The 17,769-nt window shown below is 37.4% G+C and overlaps 1 protein-coding gene across 1 annotated transcript; it reads right to left on the bottom strand.

The window, feature by feature from the left end:
• Nucleotides 1–2,440: 2,440 nt before the first annotated feature.
• On the bottom strand, nt 2,441–7,299 carry LOC122659167 (cyclic nucleotide-gated ion channel 17-like). The gene is made up of 6 exons (XM_043854309.1): nt 6,724–7,299; nt 5,512–5,724; nt 5,113–5,420; nt 4,306–4,417; nt 3,367–3,603; nt 2,441–3,187 (listed from the first exon to the last, which is right to left on the bottom strand). Exons 1-6 carry the CDS (start codon nt 7,297–7,299, stop codon nt 2,441–2,443), a joined length of 2,193 nt encoding a protein of 730 aa, XP_043710244.1.
• Nucleotides 7,300–17,769: the final 10,470 nt, after the last annotated feature.

Below are 17,769 nucleotides of genomic sequence, written 5' to 3'. Positions count from 1 at the left end.
TTAAACTAGGGGTGTCAATCGGGCGTGCTCAGTCGGGTTCAATGGGGCCTAGTCAGGCCTCACGGTGCTTAAAGCCTGCACCGTGATCACTCGTTTAAGTATTCAGCTCGGGCTTGGTAGGGCTCGGTCGGGCTTCAGGCTTTAAACCATGCAGCCCATTAAGTACCATCTTGCCACCTATTTTCTGTCTTTTCCCATTAAAATTGAACATTCCAACCGTTCGAACATGGTCAATTCATTAGAAATAGGTTGAAATAGTGCAACTCCTGCTCACTATGTCCCATGATATAAATTTAAGATAAAAAAATATTTTAAAAGTATACACAATACATCAGGCCCAGCCCAACAGAAAGTTAATGTCATAAAAATATACCTAATACATCAGGCCCAGCCCAAGAGAAAGTTAATGTCATAAACAGATTTGAGTCAATAAGTCAAACAAGGCCCAAGCCCATAGAAAATTTTGCAAGTTAAAGGGTTGGGCTAGGTCGGGCCTGGAATCAGTCGGGCTAGGATCCTCCACCTGGACTGGCCGGTTAGTAAACATGTTAGGCTTGAGCCCGACACGTTTGGTAAACGGGCCGGGCTTTAGTCGGTTGGGCTCGATCGGGTCTGCCAGGCCATGCCTGGAATTGACACCCCTAGTTTAAACTAACATATTGTTTGCTTATTTTGAATTTTAAATGGGTTTCTTTAAGTCTTAAGGCAAAGGGTTATATGTATGGTTGTGCATGGTGCACGGTCATACATATACCGTGTGATGGAAACAAAACCGGGATCAAAATGACCAAAACCCACCCCTTATTTGACAAATCGTTGATGTACGGAATATCCCATGCATCAACTCTGTCCTCGTACTTAATACACAATTAGAGTTTTTTTTTTTTTTTTTTTTTTTTTCAAATCTTTTTGTTTAATTGTTTTTAGTACTTATTAGTAGATATTTTTTCCATGAAATACTTGTTAGTAGGTTCGATATTGCATTTGCCAATAAAGATTTTGATCACACAAATATAGTGCGACAAAGATAACCTGAACAGGCTAATGAAACATTTTGGTACCAATATTGCATTGGATAAATTGCGACAGGTGAGCTGTGTCAGTTTATATTGAACTCCTACTGTTTCTGTCGTCAAAGAATGAACCTCTAGTAGTTTGTGGAAAATTAATGAAAGCAAAGAATCTCCGAGGAAATGTTATCGGAAAACTCTGATCTCAGTCCAGAAAGTGATGTGGTGATTCTTTGGCGGGCTGTTTCGCTTTCGAATCACGCCAGAATGACCTAAAAGTACATAAATCAGCGTCGTGGGCTTTGATTCCTGTAGAGCTCGTCGAGATCTTTGATTTGTTATGTATTTCAACATATGTTGCGTTTAGGTCCGAACCAGATCGAGTGGATCTCTTGGGTTTTTAGGGACAGTTTTGTACTTTAGAGTTAGGGTTGTCTTATAAAATGTTCTTATCTCTTTGAGAGAGATGTGAAATATGAGAGTTGGTAATTTTTGTTTCAAAGAAGTAGTGAAACCACTCTATAGCTCGGCCGTGGATGTAGCCTTCCTACTTGGGGGTGAACCACGTAAACTTATTGTCTTGTGTGATTGTGTGATTGTGTGATTGTTCTTCTCTTTCTCTTCGTTTTTCTTTTGCAAAATTGTCATTTTGGGCGTTGTTTTTCTAACTGGAAAATCTAACTACAGAAACTGAGATAAAGAGGAGAATAATATCCTCATGAATCATGTATATAAATGGACAAAATCACATAAATAGGAGCTTGACTCTAGTAAGAGTCAAATGATAGCTTTCAATGGCGAGGGATCTTTTTTTTGAGAATTGAAGAGCTTTAATGGGGGGTGGGATAGGGGATGGGGATAGTCCCCAAGGTGGTTTGAACTCATGACCTCTTATTTGAAGAGTTGGTCTTTTGCCAAATGAGCTGACCCCTTGGGGTAATGGTGAGGGATCTTATAGTACAAAAGATGTTATTAACCTTATACTGTCAGATATATCTACTAACAAATCAGCTACGCCAAGAAAGTAGGAAGAAAGGACTTAGAAGCTTTTCAACACATGTAGTCTGCTATAGTTTGAACAGGGTGAAGTGTTTTTTAATGGGATTTTCTTATTGACACTCTTCAAGGTGTCAAATAATTTGTAACCGTGCTATTTTACCTTTTTGGTATTACACACAATTATTTTAATCAGGTTAAATATTGTCATTTCACATATATACTCTGAAATATGTGTATAACAATGACACATTTTGATAATGACATAATGATAAATCAATTTCAAATTATTTTTAAAAATCATTTTATGCCCTTAACTTAAAGACCGAACTTTTGAGAATAAGACTAAAGTCAATTAAAGAAGGCGGTGTCAAGTTCTAAATACACCTACAGAGGTATCATTCAAACACGCCCCTTTTATACTATACTCCTTGCTAATCATCATCAGGCTCAGTAAAGTATTCGGGTTCTTCAGGCTTCTGTAAGGAAATATCAACGCCATTGATCTTCTGAGCTCCCATCTTCGAGTTTGTAGCAAACATTGAAGCTATAATTGTGACACCTAGGTTTTGTTTCAGTATAGAAGGACATGTAGTTGAAACATCACTAGTCTCTTCTCCTAATTCTCCTGTTCCAACAGCTCCTTGCTCAAGCATTAATGGATATGAACAAGATAAGGAGTAATCCTCCATGAAGAGGTCCTTTGCCATCTTCCTTCTCTTGTGTTGACGCCAAGCAGCCTGTATGAAGCAAGCAGCCCATGTCCTCCAATGGTGAGAATAGAAGCGAATAGTGTGTTGTAGCTTCTTACTGTGCAAGGGTCTGAACTGGTTTGCTACAAACTTGAGATCTTCTGCTTTCAAGGCAAATGCCTCCACTTCACTAAGTGCTTTGACAGTCCTTGTGGATGAAGGCAAGTTAAGAGTGGATTTATTAAGTAAAGCCCATTCAAGCAACTCCTCCCCACAAAAGTCACCTGGTCTTAAAGTAATGGAATTAAAGAAACCTATTCTCCCTCCATCAGTGGTGGAACTTTCCAGTCTCCCTCTTATGATAAAAAGCATCTCAGTTACTTTGTCACCTTCACGAACAATGTAGGTTCCTTTAGTGCTTAAGGAAGATACAAGACACTCACATATGGCATCAAGCAGCTGGTCATTCATCTGTGAGAAAAAAGGGACCTGCAAATTAGAGGAAATTAATAAGTAGACACAACTCTGGGACTAACTGTCCACCATGTATAAGGAAATAAAGTTGCTCCCTCAACTTATTACCACCAATTGGTTTTAGTGTAATGGTAAGCGCTTGATCCAAAAGATTAACAATAGATAGAAAGTTCGGTTGATAGGGATGATCATACCCGACAAACAAGGTCCAAACATAGGTGGCGTTGGATGTCTCGACGAATATCAATTGGTAAGGAACGGAGGATAGCTTCTTCATCAGCTCCTTGGGTAGCAAGCCACTTATATTGGTTATAATTCTCAACACGTTCTCGTAAATCCTGCGGGAGTTGGCGATGCCTCATCCATTCTTCTGTGTCCCTTTGTTTCAGTCTCCATTCATCAACCCTTCCAGTGATAGATGCCAAGTAGGTCTACACAAGAAAAGATAAAGTCAAAGCATATGTACAATAAATAAAAAAATGAATCGACAGTAACAAATGGATTTCTATTATTTTTTTGTTCTCAGGAATTTTAAAAAAAACAAACAGAGAAATAGAGAAACATAAAGTGTTATCATGCAAGGCCTAATAATGCCATAAAAATGAAAAGACAGCAATGACAAAGCCTGAGCAAGCAAAAGGAAATAAAGGATCGTGTTGAAAGAAACACCAAACAAAACATGAACAAAAACGAAAACAGAGCAAGATGACACGGAGATTTTGCATGGTTCACACACCAATATGGTGTGCTACATCCACGGGTGAAGCTGAAGCTATTTCACAATGTAAATCTGAGAAAGTTACAATGGAGATCTCTCAAGAAAATCCAAAAACGGCGATGCTACTCACTCTTATAAACCCTAAATCGAAAATCCCAAATCTCAGTCACTTTACAACAAAGAAAGTAAAGAATACAAATACTCCTCCATCTGATCAGGTCGCCACCAAAAAAGTTTCATTTGGGTCACCGCCAAAAAAAGGTGAAGCAGGTCATTCTTCGAAACGGGGTACAAGAATTCGAGATATACATAACAGATCGATCATGCATTGCCAAGACCATACCATAGTAAATTAAAAGTAAATAAATAACCAAATAGTCACTTAGAAAACTGAAAAATAATTCTAAGTAAATACCTGCATGTTTCCAATCAAATGGGCAAATAATACCAGACCAGCAAGTGCAACGAATATGGAAAATGATGTCTCCCCAAGAAAGGTGCTTGTTATCAAAACCTGCCCATAACAACTGAAAAAATAAGAAAATAAAATCAGATTAATATGGATCAAAATACTATTTGAATGAACATAAGATACCCAAAAGCAGTACTTTAATAATATTGCATTTCATGGCGAAGAACAATCTATTAGCTAGACATGGAATTTGCTTCACTTAATACAACCAACCACTTGGGTTTGATCTTCTTCCCTCCCCTGCCCCCCAAGCACGCCATTCTAACTCTTAAGGGTATGCATTTATTGAGAGCCACAAGAGGCCACCTCACGTTGAACCAGTTGGTTTTAAGATGGAAGCTTAAATGGTATCAGAGTAAGTACGTTGGGCCTCCCTCAATGATGGGCCCTACTCCACCCACGAAGACAGAGCCCAAGACATTGGCTATGGATTAGAAGTCCGTAATCTGGGTAAAGTTAATTTGGTTGATTGGGATATAATCCATTTTTAAATGGATTAATTGGGCTATAAATGGGTTATAACCAAACTGAAAACGAGTTGGTTCAAGTTGGGCTCCATTGGGCTACAACCTAGAACCGTAAATGCCCGAATAATAATCGGTCTAAACCAGCCACCGGGCCATTTATTAAACAATCCATCCAGTTTATAATAAGTGATGCGTGGTTCACTTGGAAATTAAAAATGTTAGTATCCAAAGCATATAATTAAAGAAAGAGTTAATTAAGTTTTGATAGAATATAATCAATTACCTCAAGTTTTGCAAGCCCCACCAAACACAGAAGAAGTATTTCCTGAGGAGACTTGTAGACAAAACATTATTAATAAGTAGATATGAAAAGATTCCATAATTGAAAGTGAGATTTTGACTGTTAACATCACAATTATCAAACACAACTGTAGTGTTTGCCCAAATTGTTCGATTAGTATTCTTCAAAGATTTACAATCTAAATAACTAAGACTGCACTTTAAAGCCTCAATTTGATCATTTCTGCATTCTGATTTCCAACACACTGTGTAACGTTCAATTGCCAACAAATACCATGCTGCCCCTAAAACCTACAAAAAAAAAAATTATAAGTAGAAATTAATTAATAATCATAAACAAATAATTAAGAAAATTAAACAGATATTTATATAAATTACATACATGACTAGCTATCATGTAGAGTAGTAGATTATACACTGCACCAACCCAAGCAGTCTTTGCAATAACTCCTGTAGCTTTAATAATTTCAGAACCCATTGGAAAAATTTGATATAATCTTGGAATATATTGGATCAGAACAATGAGCAGAAGGTCAATGTTGGTATGATCAGTGTGGGAGCTTCTAAGTTCTGGTATTATAAACCATATCACTACCTGCATACATCCACAAAAGTTAAGTTATATCATCTTTATCAGAATCTTTTTTTTTTTTTTTGGTAAAATCTTTATCAGAATCTAAGGGTATATATATTTAGACTTGCACTTCAGAACCCTTAGGGATATCAAACCTTGAAGGTAAGTATACCAAAAATAAATATGAACAAATTATTGTAAATTGTTTAGGGGAGAGGATTTCCTCTGAAGCTTGGGTGTAGTTTTACACCAATAGGAGTTTCGGATTTCGAGTCATGAAATAGGGGTTTTTTAATAGAGGAGAGAGAATGTAAGGGGACGTGTAAAAGAATCCACACAATGCCGTCATGCGGATCCTTAGGTAGTGTGTAGGGGTGCATTGGGTTTTTGAAAACCCAAAGTCACCAGGGGTAATTTTGCCACCCGTGTCTAGGCGTAGGGGTGCATGACCAAGTAGTTTTCTTTTTCCCTAATATATATTTGGATCACGTTTTACTCCACCAGTCTAATGGATGGACCATACCATTCTAGTAGGTTCACAAATCCCTATAGGGTTTTAATATGTTCCCTAAAACATATTGTTTGCTTTTCTTGTGACCCGTTAGTGGGGTGGGAAAATGTTGACGTGGTGGCACTTCAAAATCCCACCCCCTCCCCCCAACCTACTACACTGTGGGATCTAGTCTCATAACATTCCCACCCCATTCTCCCTGTCAAACAAACAGGACCATAGTGTTCACAACTAGGATATAATTAATGACCCTAGGATTTTGGGTGAACCCTTCTACTGTCTCCTAATAACTTGGATATTTTGATAATCCAAGAAAAAGAAAATTCTCTTGTGAAATGAAACCAAAAGCATGAAAATTCATGACAGCCTAGATTTACATATTAAAATAAAAAAATCAATAATTGCATCCAAAGTGAAATTATTTGTGTTCTAATCAGTACTGTGCATAATAAATAAACAACCAAGAACAGAAATTTTGTCAAGAGAAGTAGAATTAAAGATCACAAAACCTGTGGAATAGGTAGTGCAGCTGCAAGATCGGTGAAGAAATCTGTTCTTAAATACCTTTTGGCAATCATTCTAGAATCCAATTCAAGCTCACCCCTTCCAAATCCTTGAGAAGTAGGTGCTATATATGCAGTTCTAAACTTTATGAGGATATGAAATAGATAGAAGAGATCAGTAATTGTTCTGAAATATGTCACTATAATCCCCAAATTCATATCCATCTTCACACAAGATGAGTTTCCATTTCCTACTAACACTGGCAAGTAGAAAAAAAATGGATCTATTATTAGAGCCAATAAAGAAGAGAACACGAAAACCAGGTTCCAGTGCAATACAATATCACTCCCTGGATCAAGTATCTTGTTCTTCCATGGTTCATCTTGTTCCTCTGAAAATACTTTAGGCCACCCAAGTTTCAAAACTTCAGTAATCTTACTTCTCACACCGCCTCGGCGACGGCCATTAGATTTTAGCAGAGGAGATGAAGCTGTATTGTATAAGGGTGAGTGTGTTTGAAGCTGTGGGGATAAATCATTTCTCTCATCTGGATAAATCCTGCTTGTGTAAAACAAACCCATTATACCAATTAAAATGAAATCCCAAAGAAGAATAAGAGAATAAAGCAGAGAACTCTTAACCATAATTAATTACCTCCTTATCTTTTCCTTCCTGAGATCCATATATAGCTTCCTCAAAATGACCAGATTATGTAACTCTAGAACAGAACTATACAGTTGGGACAAAACCAAGGAGTGGTAGTAACATTTTCCAGAACCCAACAAGCACAACCAAACTTAATAGAAATACTTTGGAGATCTTACAAACAGAGGATATGAGAAATTTTACAAATTTGGAGAATGTTTAAGCCAGTTGGGGGGATTTCAGTGATGACTTGCAGAGAGCTGAACTGAACCCAAACTGATTATGTTGCTGTTTGACAGTTGAGAACTGAGACCCACCACTACTTCCATCTCTATTCATAGGTTCTTTGTTCAGCAAAAGTTGTAACTGCTGAATTACCAAGATAGACATGAGATAATTAATTATCTCTCTCTCTCTCTCTCAAAACCGGTGAACTAAATTTGGATCCTCTACTGTGGAGCTGTCTGGAAGGACTATGCTGTCAAGACACGGCGAGACACACAATGACCGCCTTACCCCTGCCCGAGCGCCTTGCCCAAGTAAGGGTAAGGTAGTAGAGGATCCAAATCCAACGTAGAATATCTTTAACACAAAAAAAACCCAAGGGAGAATAAGAATGGACATGAGGGACGACCCAAACCGAGATTGAAGTAGGGGACCCAACAAGCATTTTACCACGTGGAGGTTGATTTGGTAATTTTCTCACCAAAATATGGGTGAAGTACTGTTTGGAGGATCGTGATCATCTGCTGCCGCCTGCCCGTGCGGTCGGCGTACGGCCTCATACAGGTAGGGGTAAAATGTCTGTCCTACCCACTACCTGGGCAGGTGGCAGCAGATGATCCAAATTGCTGTTTAGATTCGCCAGTCAAATCTTATGGTTCAACTAATTCATATATCCATGCACCATATATTTGGATCTTTATCCTCTCAATTACAATGCCCGTACTTGACGTCAAATACATCTAACAGAGGAGGCAGAAATGACTATCCTACCCCTTGCCCGAACACATTGTTCGAGGTGTCCACGTGTGGTCCACCTCCCTCTATTAGATATACTTGACGTCAAGCACGGGCAGTTGAGAAGATAAAAATTCCATATATTGCAGTCTTCTCCTATACTTTCAATTTTGGACAATTAATTATTTTTATGAAGAGGGTTTCTGGAATCTATGTTTGGTATGCATTTTAGGTCGATTTCGCATTCTCAGACAATGAAAACAACTATTTTTATCATTCAAGAATGCAAAATTGATCTAGAATGCATCAAAAGCAACCTATATTTCACACAAATGATTGTCTTGAAAATTTTATCTTCCATATAAGACCCACATATTCAAAATATATAAGAAAAAATATATATATAATCCATATGAGAGAAGGAAATTATCCTTGGAATGGTAGGGAAGTTTTTCCCTTATTTTTATTTGATTTATATTTTTCACATCAATTGAGAGGGGCTAATCTGCTACTATCACTGGTTACAAGTTACAACTTGCAATTGCATGTTTTAACTGTTAATTTGATAGAGACCTTGCTTGTTCTTATTATTCATGATCCATGGATCCAAGATCACTGTAATCCTTTATCCATGAGGTTTTTACATCTTTTTGAATAAATTCATTTTTTAATCAGAAAAAGAAGAAATAGTGTTGCTAAAAGATGAATCTTTTAAATCATGGATTGGAAACATTAATGAATTGTTTTCAATATTATTCCATTGGTTCGGGTTATGATTAAAGGATGCATGAAACGATTGAAGAGGAATGACCATGGTTGTCTAAGGGTTTTTTTAATTTTATTTTGTAGGACAAGATGTACTTAGGTAGAGAAAAAAGATTAGGTGTCTCTACTCTCTAGTCTCTCAACATGTCCATCAAACAAAGAGAAAAATATTTAGTTTCCAACGAGTTCTAATAATCTTAAAAGCATACTCAACTAATACATGAGCAGTCTTAATTAATTCTGTTTTGGTTTTTGTTAATCTGTTTTCTACAATAAAAGAAGAAATAAAATTAACACATGAGAAACTTTAGCCCAAAACTGACCCGACATGTTAGCTAAATGTGTTGGACTAAGGTTCGGTACGTTAGCTGAACATGTCGGTCACGGTGCAAGGGGATGGACCGACGGGTGCTCAACAAAACCCAATACGTTTAAGTCCGTTTATGGATTGTTTTTAACCCCAATTATCCCATAAATTTTCTATTTTATTTCAAATATACCATTTCTTAATCTTCTTGATTAATTTATCATCTTTCATTAAACTATGAATAAAGGACTATGGGCCAAGTAAAAGCATAGAATTAATAATTATATATTATTGAAGTTGTTTGGCAAAAAATAAACGAAGGATAAAATCAAGGCTATTTGTATTGTTCAAAATGCCTTCATATGTATGTCCATTGAGTTTGATGGCCATAGAGCTCTAATTAAATTTGAGATTTATATCCATTAGCTCAGTAAGGAACTTGCATAGTCCAATTATAATCCATGTAGTATGAGCCCATTTAGTAGAAACCCGATTATAGACTAGTACCCAACCGATCGTTTATAAATGGGACCATGCCTAGCCTATGAAGACCCATTACTTAAATGGGCCGATCATGTTGTGGAATCTTAAAGTAGGGGGGACCGAGTAAACCCGAACCAACCGATTGACACCCCTATGAGAAACCTTAATCACATCTACAAGACAAATAATAAGAACAAGCAAAGTCGCTACAAGATCAAGTTGCTCCTCACTCTCCAATCAAACATAGACAACTCTCTGTTGCTAACTCATCATCATATATCAACCCACCCTCTCTCTCTCTCTCTCTCTCTCTCTCTCTCTCTCTCTCTTTGGAGTTTCATGGCTGAAAGAAATGTTTCTGGTCCTTTAATAGAGCAACACGACAGAATCTTTAAGGTGAATATTATTAACTTTTGATACCACGCGAGAAGAGCTTAATTAATTTACAGGACAAATGGGAATATCCAAACCATAAACGTCTCAAAGATGATGACATTCCTTTATCTCCCTCTTTTTTGTTAAGTTGATGAGCTAATCATCTCTTTCTTTCTCAATTCAAGTGCCTCTATATATATATATATATATATATATATATATAGAGAGAGAGAGAGAGAGAGAGAGAGAGAGAGACTGTCCTAGTATCAGTCAGTACCAGGTTTCCACTATAAAAATTATAGGTTTCTTGTGGAGTTTAATTAATCTAGTTTAATAGATGAGAAATATATATATATATATATATATATATATATATATATATATAGTTTGCCATTACATGTCATAATAATGCTTAAATCATTTTTAATCAAATGGTTTTTAAAGATTTCTCCCAACCATTAACATCATAGTGGCACAAAAAAACTCAAAGATGAGAGCCTTATGTCCCTCCTTTTCGTTAACAATATGAGCTAATTAATCATCTCTTTCTTTCTCAATTCAAAGTGCCTTTTGTGTTACACTAATAAATCAAATGACATTTTATTATCAATTTTAGTTATACAAAGAGATTGTAAATGTATCCTCAAAGTATAATCTAATTTAATAGATTATCAGGATCTTAGCAATTAAATCAATTTTTATTCAGATAATTTGTTATGATTTTATCCAATTTTTTTATTCCCTCTTCTCTTAGAAAGAAAAAAAAAGTTTAATCACATCTATGCTAAGAGCCTTTAATTCATACCTACCAATTCTCAGTCATCTGGACTAATGTTTTGACAGACTAACCATTTAATAAATTTGATACCCCGTAGTAGACATTTGTTAAATTCATTGGCTTATCTCAAGAATATGACTCATATTCTTGAGATGTTAGATTGGTCTGCAATTTTGATTATTGATAGATGACAGGGAGGGCTGAAATTTGAATCCCAACCTAACTGCCAAATCATACTTCGATGATGTCCATTAGAAACCAAAATTGTTTTTTGTTTGAAGGGGAGTGATAGAAGAGAAAATCGCAAATTTTTTAATTGATAGATGACGGGGAGGGTGATTTCGATCAAGTGAGGTGTGTAAAGGGTGATGTCGAAAGAATTCTGATAAGGGATGAGGACATTGTGAAGAGATGGAATGAGTATATTTGTGATCTACTAAATGGAGATAGGTCGAGCAGAAATTACCCGTATGATCACATTAGTCAACATGATTCCACACGTCATACTTGTGTACGAAAGGTTAATGTGGCGGAAGCTACGCAAGCCTTAAGAAAGATGAAGCACACATAACAACAGGACCATATGAAATTCCAATTGAAGTTTGGAATACCCTAGGAGATTATAGGGTTTATTGGTTAACCAATCTGTTTAATAGGATTATGAACACAAGAAACATGCCAAATAAATGGAGGAAAAGCATTGTAGTCCCGATCTACAAAAATAAAGATGATATTCAAAACTGTAATAACTATAGAAGCATAAAGCTAATGAACCACACTATGAAACTGTGGGAAAAGGTTATTGAAGCTTGTTTGAGAAAAGAGACTCATACCTCGATGAACTAATTTGGTTTTATGCCAGGTAGATTCACGACTAAAGCTATCTACTTATTGAAGAGGCCAATAGAAAGATATAGAGATAGCAAAAAAGATCTTCATATGGTTTTTATCGATCTAGAAAAAGCCTATGACCGAGTGCCTAGGGATCTAACCTAACATGTCCTAGTGAAGAGAGGGGTGTCAAGTAATATGTGGATGTCATTAAGGATATGTATGACGGCATAGTGACTAGTGTGAGATCTGTGAGAGATTAGGGCAAGGAATTTCCAAATACGATTGGGTTACCTCAGGGTTTTACTTTAAGTCCTTATCTTTTTGTGCTTATATTGGACGAGCTAACTAAGAGCATTCAAGACGAGGTCCCATGGTGTATGCTCTTTGCCGATGATGTTGTTTTGGTGGCTGAGACAAAAGAAGGAATTAAGTCTAAGTTAAATCTTTGGAGGTCAACCTTGAAAACAAAAGGGTTTCAGATTAGTATAAGGAAGACAGAGTATATGATGTGTAATTTTAGTCACACTATGATGGGTATTGATATGGTTTGAATTGAGGAAAGAGAGAGATACCGCAAAGTAACTATTTTAGATATCTGGGTCAATCATAAATAAAGAATGTGACATTGAGGATGATGTTTCACAAAGAATTAAAGCGGGTTGGATGAAGTGGAGAGGTGCGTTCAGAGTAATGTGTGACCAACTCATGGACAATTAAGAAATGTCATATTGATAAGCTTTGTGTGGCAGAGATGAGGGTGTTACGATGAATGTGTGGAAAAACAAAGAAGGATAAAATTTGGAATGAACGTATAAGAGCAGATTTGGGAGTTGCTTCAATCAACAACAAGCTCCACAAGAGTCGTTTGAGGTGGTATGGCCATATTCAACGGAGACCTAGAAATGTCCCAGTAAGGAGAAGTGATATGATTCCAATTGAATGAGTTAAAAGAGCTAGGGGCAATTCCATCAAAAAAAACAAAAAGAGCTAGGGGCAGACCTAAAATGACCATGGGGAAGTGGTGAGGAAGGACATGGATGACCTAGTTCTTGTACCAAGTATGACATCGGACAGAGCCTTTTGGAGAGTAAGGATTCATGTTGCAGACTCCATTTAACTGAGTTTCTCTTGACGTGCTGAGTTGTGCCTACTTCCTCTTACTATCTCTTTTTTTTTTTTTTAATAATAATAACTCTGTTTTCCCTATTTTGTTCTGTTTGGATCCATGTAGTCGACCCTATTAAGTTGGGATAAGGCTGAGTTTGTTGTTGTTTGTTGTTTATAGATGACGGGGAGGACTGAAATTTGAGTCCCAACCTAACTGCCAAATCATACTTATAATCCAAGTCGATGATGTCCATTAGAAACCAAAATTGATTTTTGTTTAAAGGGAAGTAGTAGAAGAGAAAAATATCAATTTTTTAATTTTTCATTTGCTCCCCTTCGCACTTAATATCTCATATTATCATTGAAGATTCCATAATTAAGAATTAATTGACTTAATTAATCCCCCTCAATAGTTTAACATTTCCCCTAAAAGATCCAGAGGCATGGTTAAGTCTCAAATTCCAATCTCCAAGCTGACTCTGATTTCATGGGATATGTTAAGTGGGTAAGTGCTGACACAGAAGAAACTGGTGAATGATAGACGTGAAGAATATGGAAGAAACCACCAAAATCTCATGAGCTCAGCTACAAGAAAAAGATTGTAAATGTGTTGTGAAATTTTATTATTCAATTCACATATAAGAGAGTGGTTAGAACAGCTTATAGTGTGGCTGCTTTTGCTTTTGCTTTTGCTTTTGAGGGAGAATTTTGTTTGTCTTGCTTGTTCCCTCTGTGCCCATGTACGTAATTGATCAAAGAAACATCAAAGAGATCATCAAGGAGAGGAGTTAGTAGTTAGTAAATGGGACTACTAGTTCCTCCTTTAATTTTATGATGTCAAGGATTACCAGCTCCGTATAGCACTCTAGGATGTCATTTAATGAGGTGTTAGTACTAAGAAGAAGTTGAAGATAAAGATTTATAAGAGTAGGGCATGTTGGATGTTTCTTTTAGTCTTACACAAGCGTAATGAGATAAGCTTATTATTCTAGGTTGGATGATCAGGTTGTGGCTTTCCATTTTATATGAGAATTATAAGAATATAATGAGTTATATGGGACTCTAATCAATAATGTAATGAAGTTTTATGCTCTTTACAGGGAAAAAGAAGGCTGTCAGGCCATGTAGGAATGGCAACATAACCGGCCCACCTAGGGGTGCAAGTTTGGCCCTATCAACCCGAACCTGCCCTGGCCACCTTGAGCCCGAACAGGGCCTGGGCTGAGATACCTAGCTCTGAGGGTGGGTCAAGGTTGGAAATTTCTGGCCCTGAGCCAGGGTTGGGCCAGGGTTCAGGCCTCAGTCCGGCCCGGCCCGATCCTGTTAAGTTATACTATATATATATATATATATATATATATATATATGATAAACTTTAAATGTCATGCATATTTTGTTATATAATATATTATATATGAAGATAATAAGTAATAAAATTGATAGTTTTCTCCCCGACCCAGTCCAACGCAGTCCAATCCATACATCTCTCCCTAACCCCACTCCACGAACATGGTCAATTAGGGTCAGTCCGCCCCGACCCTGAGGGCGGGTTAGGGTTGTACTTTCTAGGCCTTGAGTCAGGGTTGGGCCGGGCTTGGGCCCAACTAAGGGGACTCAGGGTTGAGTTGGGGTTTTAAAAGATCCATCCCAACCCGACCCTGTTGCAGCCCTAGGCCCACCCCTCGTGAAATGAAAAATTCCACCCCTGTTGAATCCCCGTGCATTTTCATTGGTCCCCGCTTTGATGCAGGGCCACATTGCCTAGCAGCAATCCATCTCCTTTTTTTGTTATTATTACTTTGGTTAGAACTTAGAACTACACAAATTCTCTATTTATTAATCCTATCCCACTAAATAGCGGACCTACTAGTCTAATTTTCTTAAGCTATGTTTGGTAGCCAAGAAAAGAAGAAATTCAAAAAAATTTAAATTTGAGGAGAGAGATAGACAAATAAATCAATCATTGTATCATCATGATTTTTGTCTTTTTTTTGTTTTTTTTTTTTCTTTTCTTGACTACCAAACATAGCCTTAGGGCTAAGCTCAGTGCACCCTTTGTATTAGGCTTTTTCCGTAATAAGGGAAATCTGCTTGTCACATTTCTCCCCCCTACACTTCACCCCTCCCTGTAATTAACTCTATTGATGAGGATTTCATCCCTTCACCCATGCCTGATTTACTTATTTTGGACTTTGCTGTTTTGTTATGCGCAGGGGTTGACTCCGCCAACTTGAAATCCGTGGGTTGGGCCGTTGGCATTTTGATAGGTGGCAAACTCTTTTTGGAAAATGTTGCTTTCATTAGGAAACATCATGTTTTGGAATCTGAGCTGACTGGCATTTTTAATGGACTAATTCTGACACAAAAGAGAGGAGTGAAGCTGAAAGAAGTTTGGTGTGGTGATAAATCCTTGCCTGGACTTCTTCCAACTCCATCCCGATCTCCTTAGCCATACGACATGCTAACCTTTTTTTTTGCAGATATCACAACTTTCTAAGGATGTTTATTTCAGATAAATAGATGATATCAGGTTGTTAAATTGGCTGAAATCTAAGGCACTTGTAGCTGCGAATCAGAACATCCCTCGTATGGTTGAACAATGTACTAGTTTGTCCCCTTTTTAATTTTATAAAATTTTCTTTCTTTCACCAAAAAAAAAAAATCTGCTTGTCACAAAGCTGGTGACAAAAAAATAACTATCACAGGCGTGCATTGCCCCCAAGTTTTAAGTGTGTGTATTGATTAGGTTATAGCTAAACGGTTCGGTTTATAATGTAACAAGTATAAACCGAATAGAATGCTATTCAGTTCCAATTTTTTAAACAAAAATTAATTATTATTTGGTTTTGGTTATTTGGTTTGATTTCGATTTCAATTATTCTGTTCAACTTCAATGTAGTCATCCAATTTGATTACTCAGCTTAAATTCGATTTCGTTTGAATCTTGATTCCATAAATTCTGTAATAACATTGAGGTAGAAGAAATTTTTAAAATCATTGGAATGCCTTGAAGGTTTAAACTACAATTAACATATTCAATGTCATATAAATAAACCAAAAATCTAAATCTAATATCACCCAAAAAAAATTCTAGGAGGATCAATGTTACGATTGGAAGAACTCACCCTCATAAACCGGTCTATAAGGGGAGGGAACCCAATATCATATATGCCCACATCCAATCCTTTATGGGACCGATGTGGGACTATTGCACATAACATTACCCCACCCTTTAACGGCCGACGTCCTCGTCGGCCCACTCCGGATCAGGTAGCCCTTTCTAGGCGGCTCCACTTTGCTCCAGGACCCTTCCCAGCCGCAGGTAGCCCTTTCCTAGCGGCTCTCACTCTGGCACCAGGTCGCCCTTCCCAAATAGCCAACCGCAAAAGATGGGTCAATGAAAGCACCAATGTTACGATTGAAAAAACTCACCCTCATAAACCGGTCTACAAGGGGAAGGAACCCAATATCATATATGCCCACATCCAATCCCTTATGGGACCGATGTGGGACTATTGCACATAACAATCAATCAGATAAAATCAAAATGGGTATAAAGTATAAACTTCAAAGTATTCTAAACTAGGAGAGAGTTTTCCTAATCGGCCGAAGGGTTCAGCCACCATCCTAGGTTCCTAGAACATCTCCCTATTTGTGAATGGTCGATCATACGCCCCATTGTTATGCAATGTCCTCTCTCGCCCATCCGAAAACCGTAGTAAAGAGATTTCCCATCATCGTTGCTCAAGGAAAACTTGGTCCTCTAAAGTATTAACCAAATTCATTACGTAAAAGCCCATTAATCTGAAAGTTTCTCAACTCACCATTGAGACGAAAGTATGGAAGAGGATCTCTCTCAAAATTGAAGAATATTTAATGTTTTAGGGTGCAATGATGGTTTTGGATTGGTCCAACCAAGGTTCAGTTCGGTTTATATTCATTTTATCAGTTTATGGTTTTATTCAGTTTATCGTTTTAAATGGGTATGGAATCGACGGCTTTCGATTCACAACTGAAATTAAACCCAAAAAAATTACACTTAAAACAAAAACCAAATCGATTTGTTTTGGTTCAGGTTGAAACGGTTGGTTTCAATTACGGTTCACTTTTGACACCCTTACTGGCACGAATTGTAAATGGTGTCACATTGCCACTAAGTAATGGGGTTATTCAGCTTAAATATTTCCACCTAGAAACCAGAAGTTCCCATTACTTGAGGCTAAAATTGAGTTGAAAAGGACTTCCATCTCCTTCTAACACTGCAAAGAAAGGGCCTTCATTTCATTTCCAACAGTCCCTGTTGTTCTTTTGCATCGCCAAGACTTCGTTGGATGGTCTGACCTGAAAGGTTTCCAACATTGTGTCCAGCTTCAACATTTCATCGACAAAGACGAAGAAGCCGAAAGAAACCTTAAAAAAGCTTCTACATGAACAAATCCCCTAGTACCCCTCCTTCCAATACAAGTTCCCTAGTCTCTACAGATGACAAAACCACTGCTCCCCAATGCGGAACGGATCTTTATTCTCTCAGGTTTCCCTTGCCCACACACATCCCATAAAAGAACATGAAAGAGAGTAGAAATGAAGAAGCATAACAGAGGGAAAGGTTTGTTTGTTTTAAGTTTTAACCTCTAACCTTTTTCTGTAGGTTGTTGGGTTGTTGTTTCTCTCCGAAAACGCATCGCCTCCGCTGGTCTAAAAGTGAGGAAGAGCGGAAAGGTACATTACAGAATCTGCAGATTGTTGGCTCGCTGCTGGGAGTGAAGGAGAGGCAGGTTGTTAATTGTTTCTTGCCTC

This window comes from Telopea speciosissima, chromosome 4 (assembly GCF_018873765.1).
Source record: "Telopea speciosissima isolate NSW1024214 ecotype Mountain lineage chromosome 4, Tspe_v1, whole genome shotgun sequence".
NCBI classification, from domain to species: Eukaryota; Viridiplantae; Streptophyta; class Magnoliopsida; order Proteales; family Proteaceae; genus Telopea; species Telopea speciosissima.
Note: the sequence above shows the minus strand (reverse complement) of the source record. Positions and strands in the feature narration are given on the sequence as shown.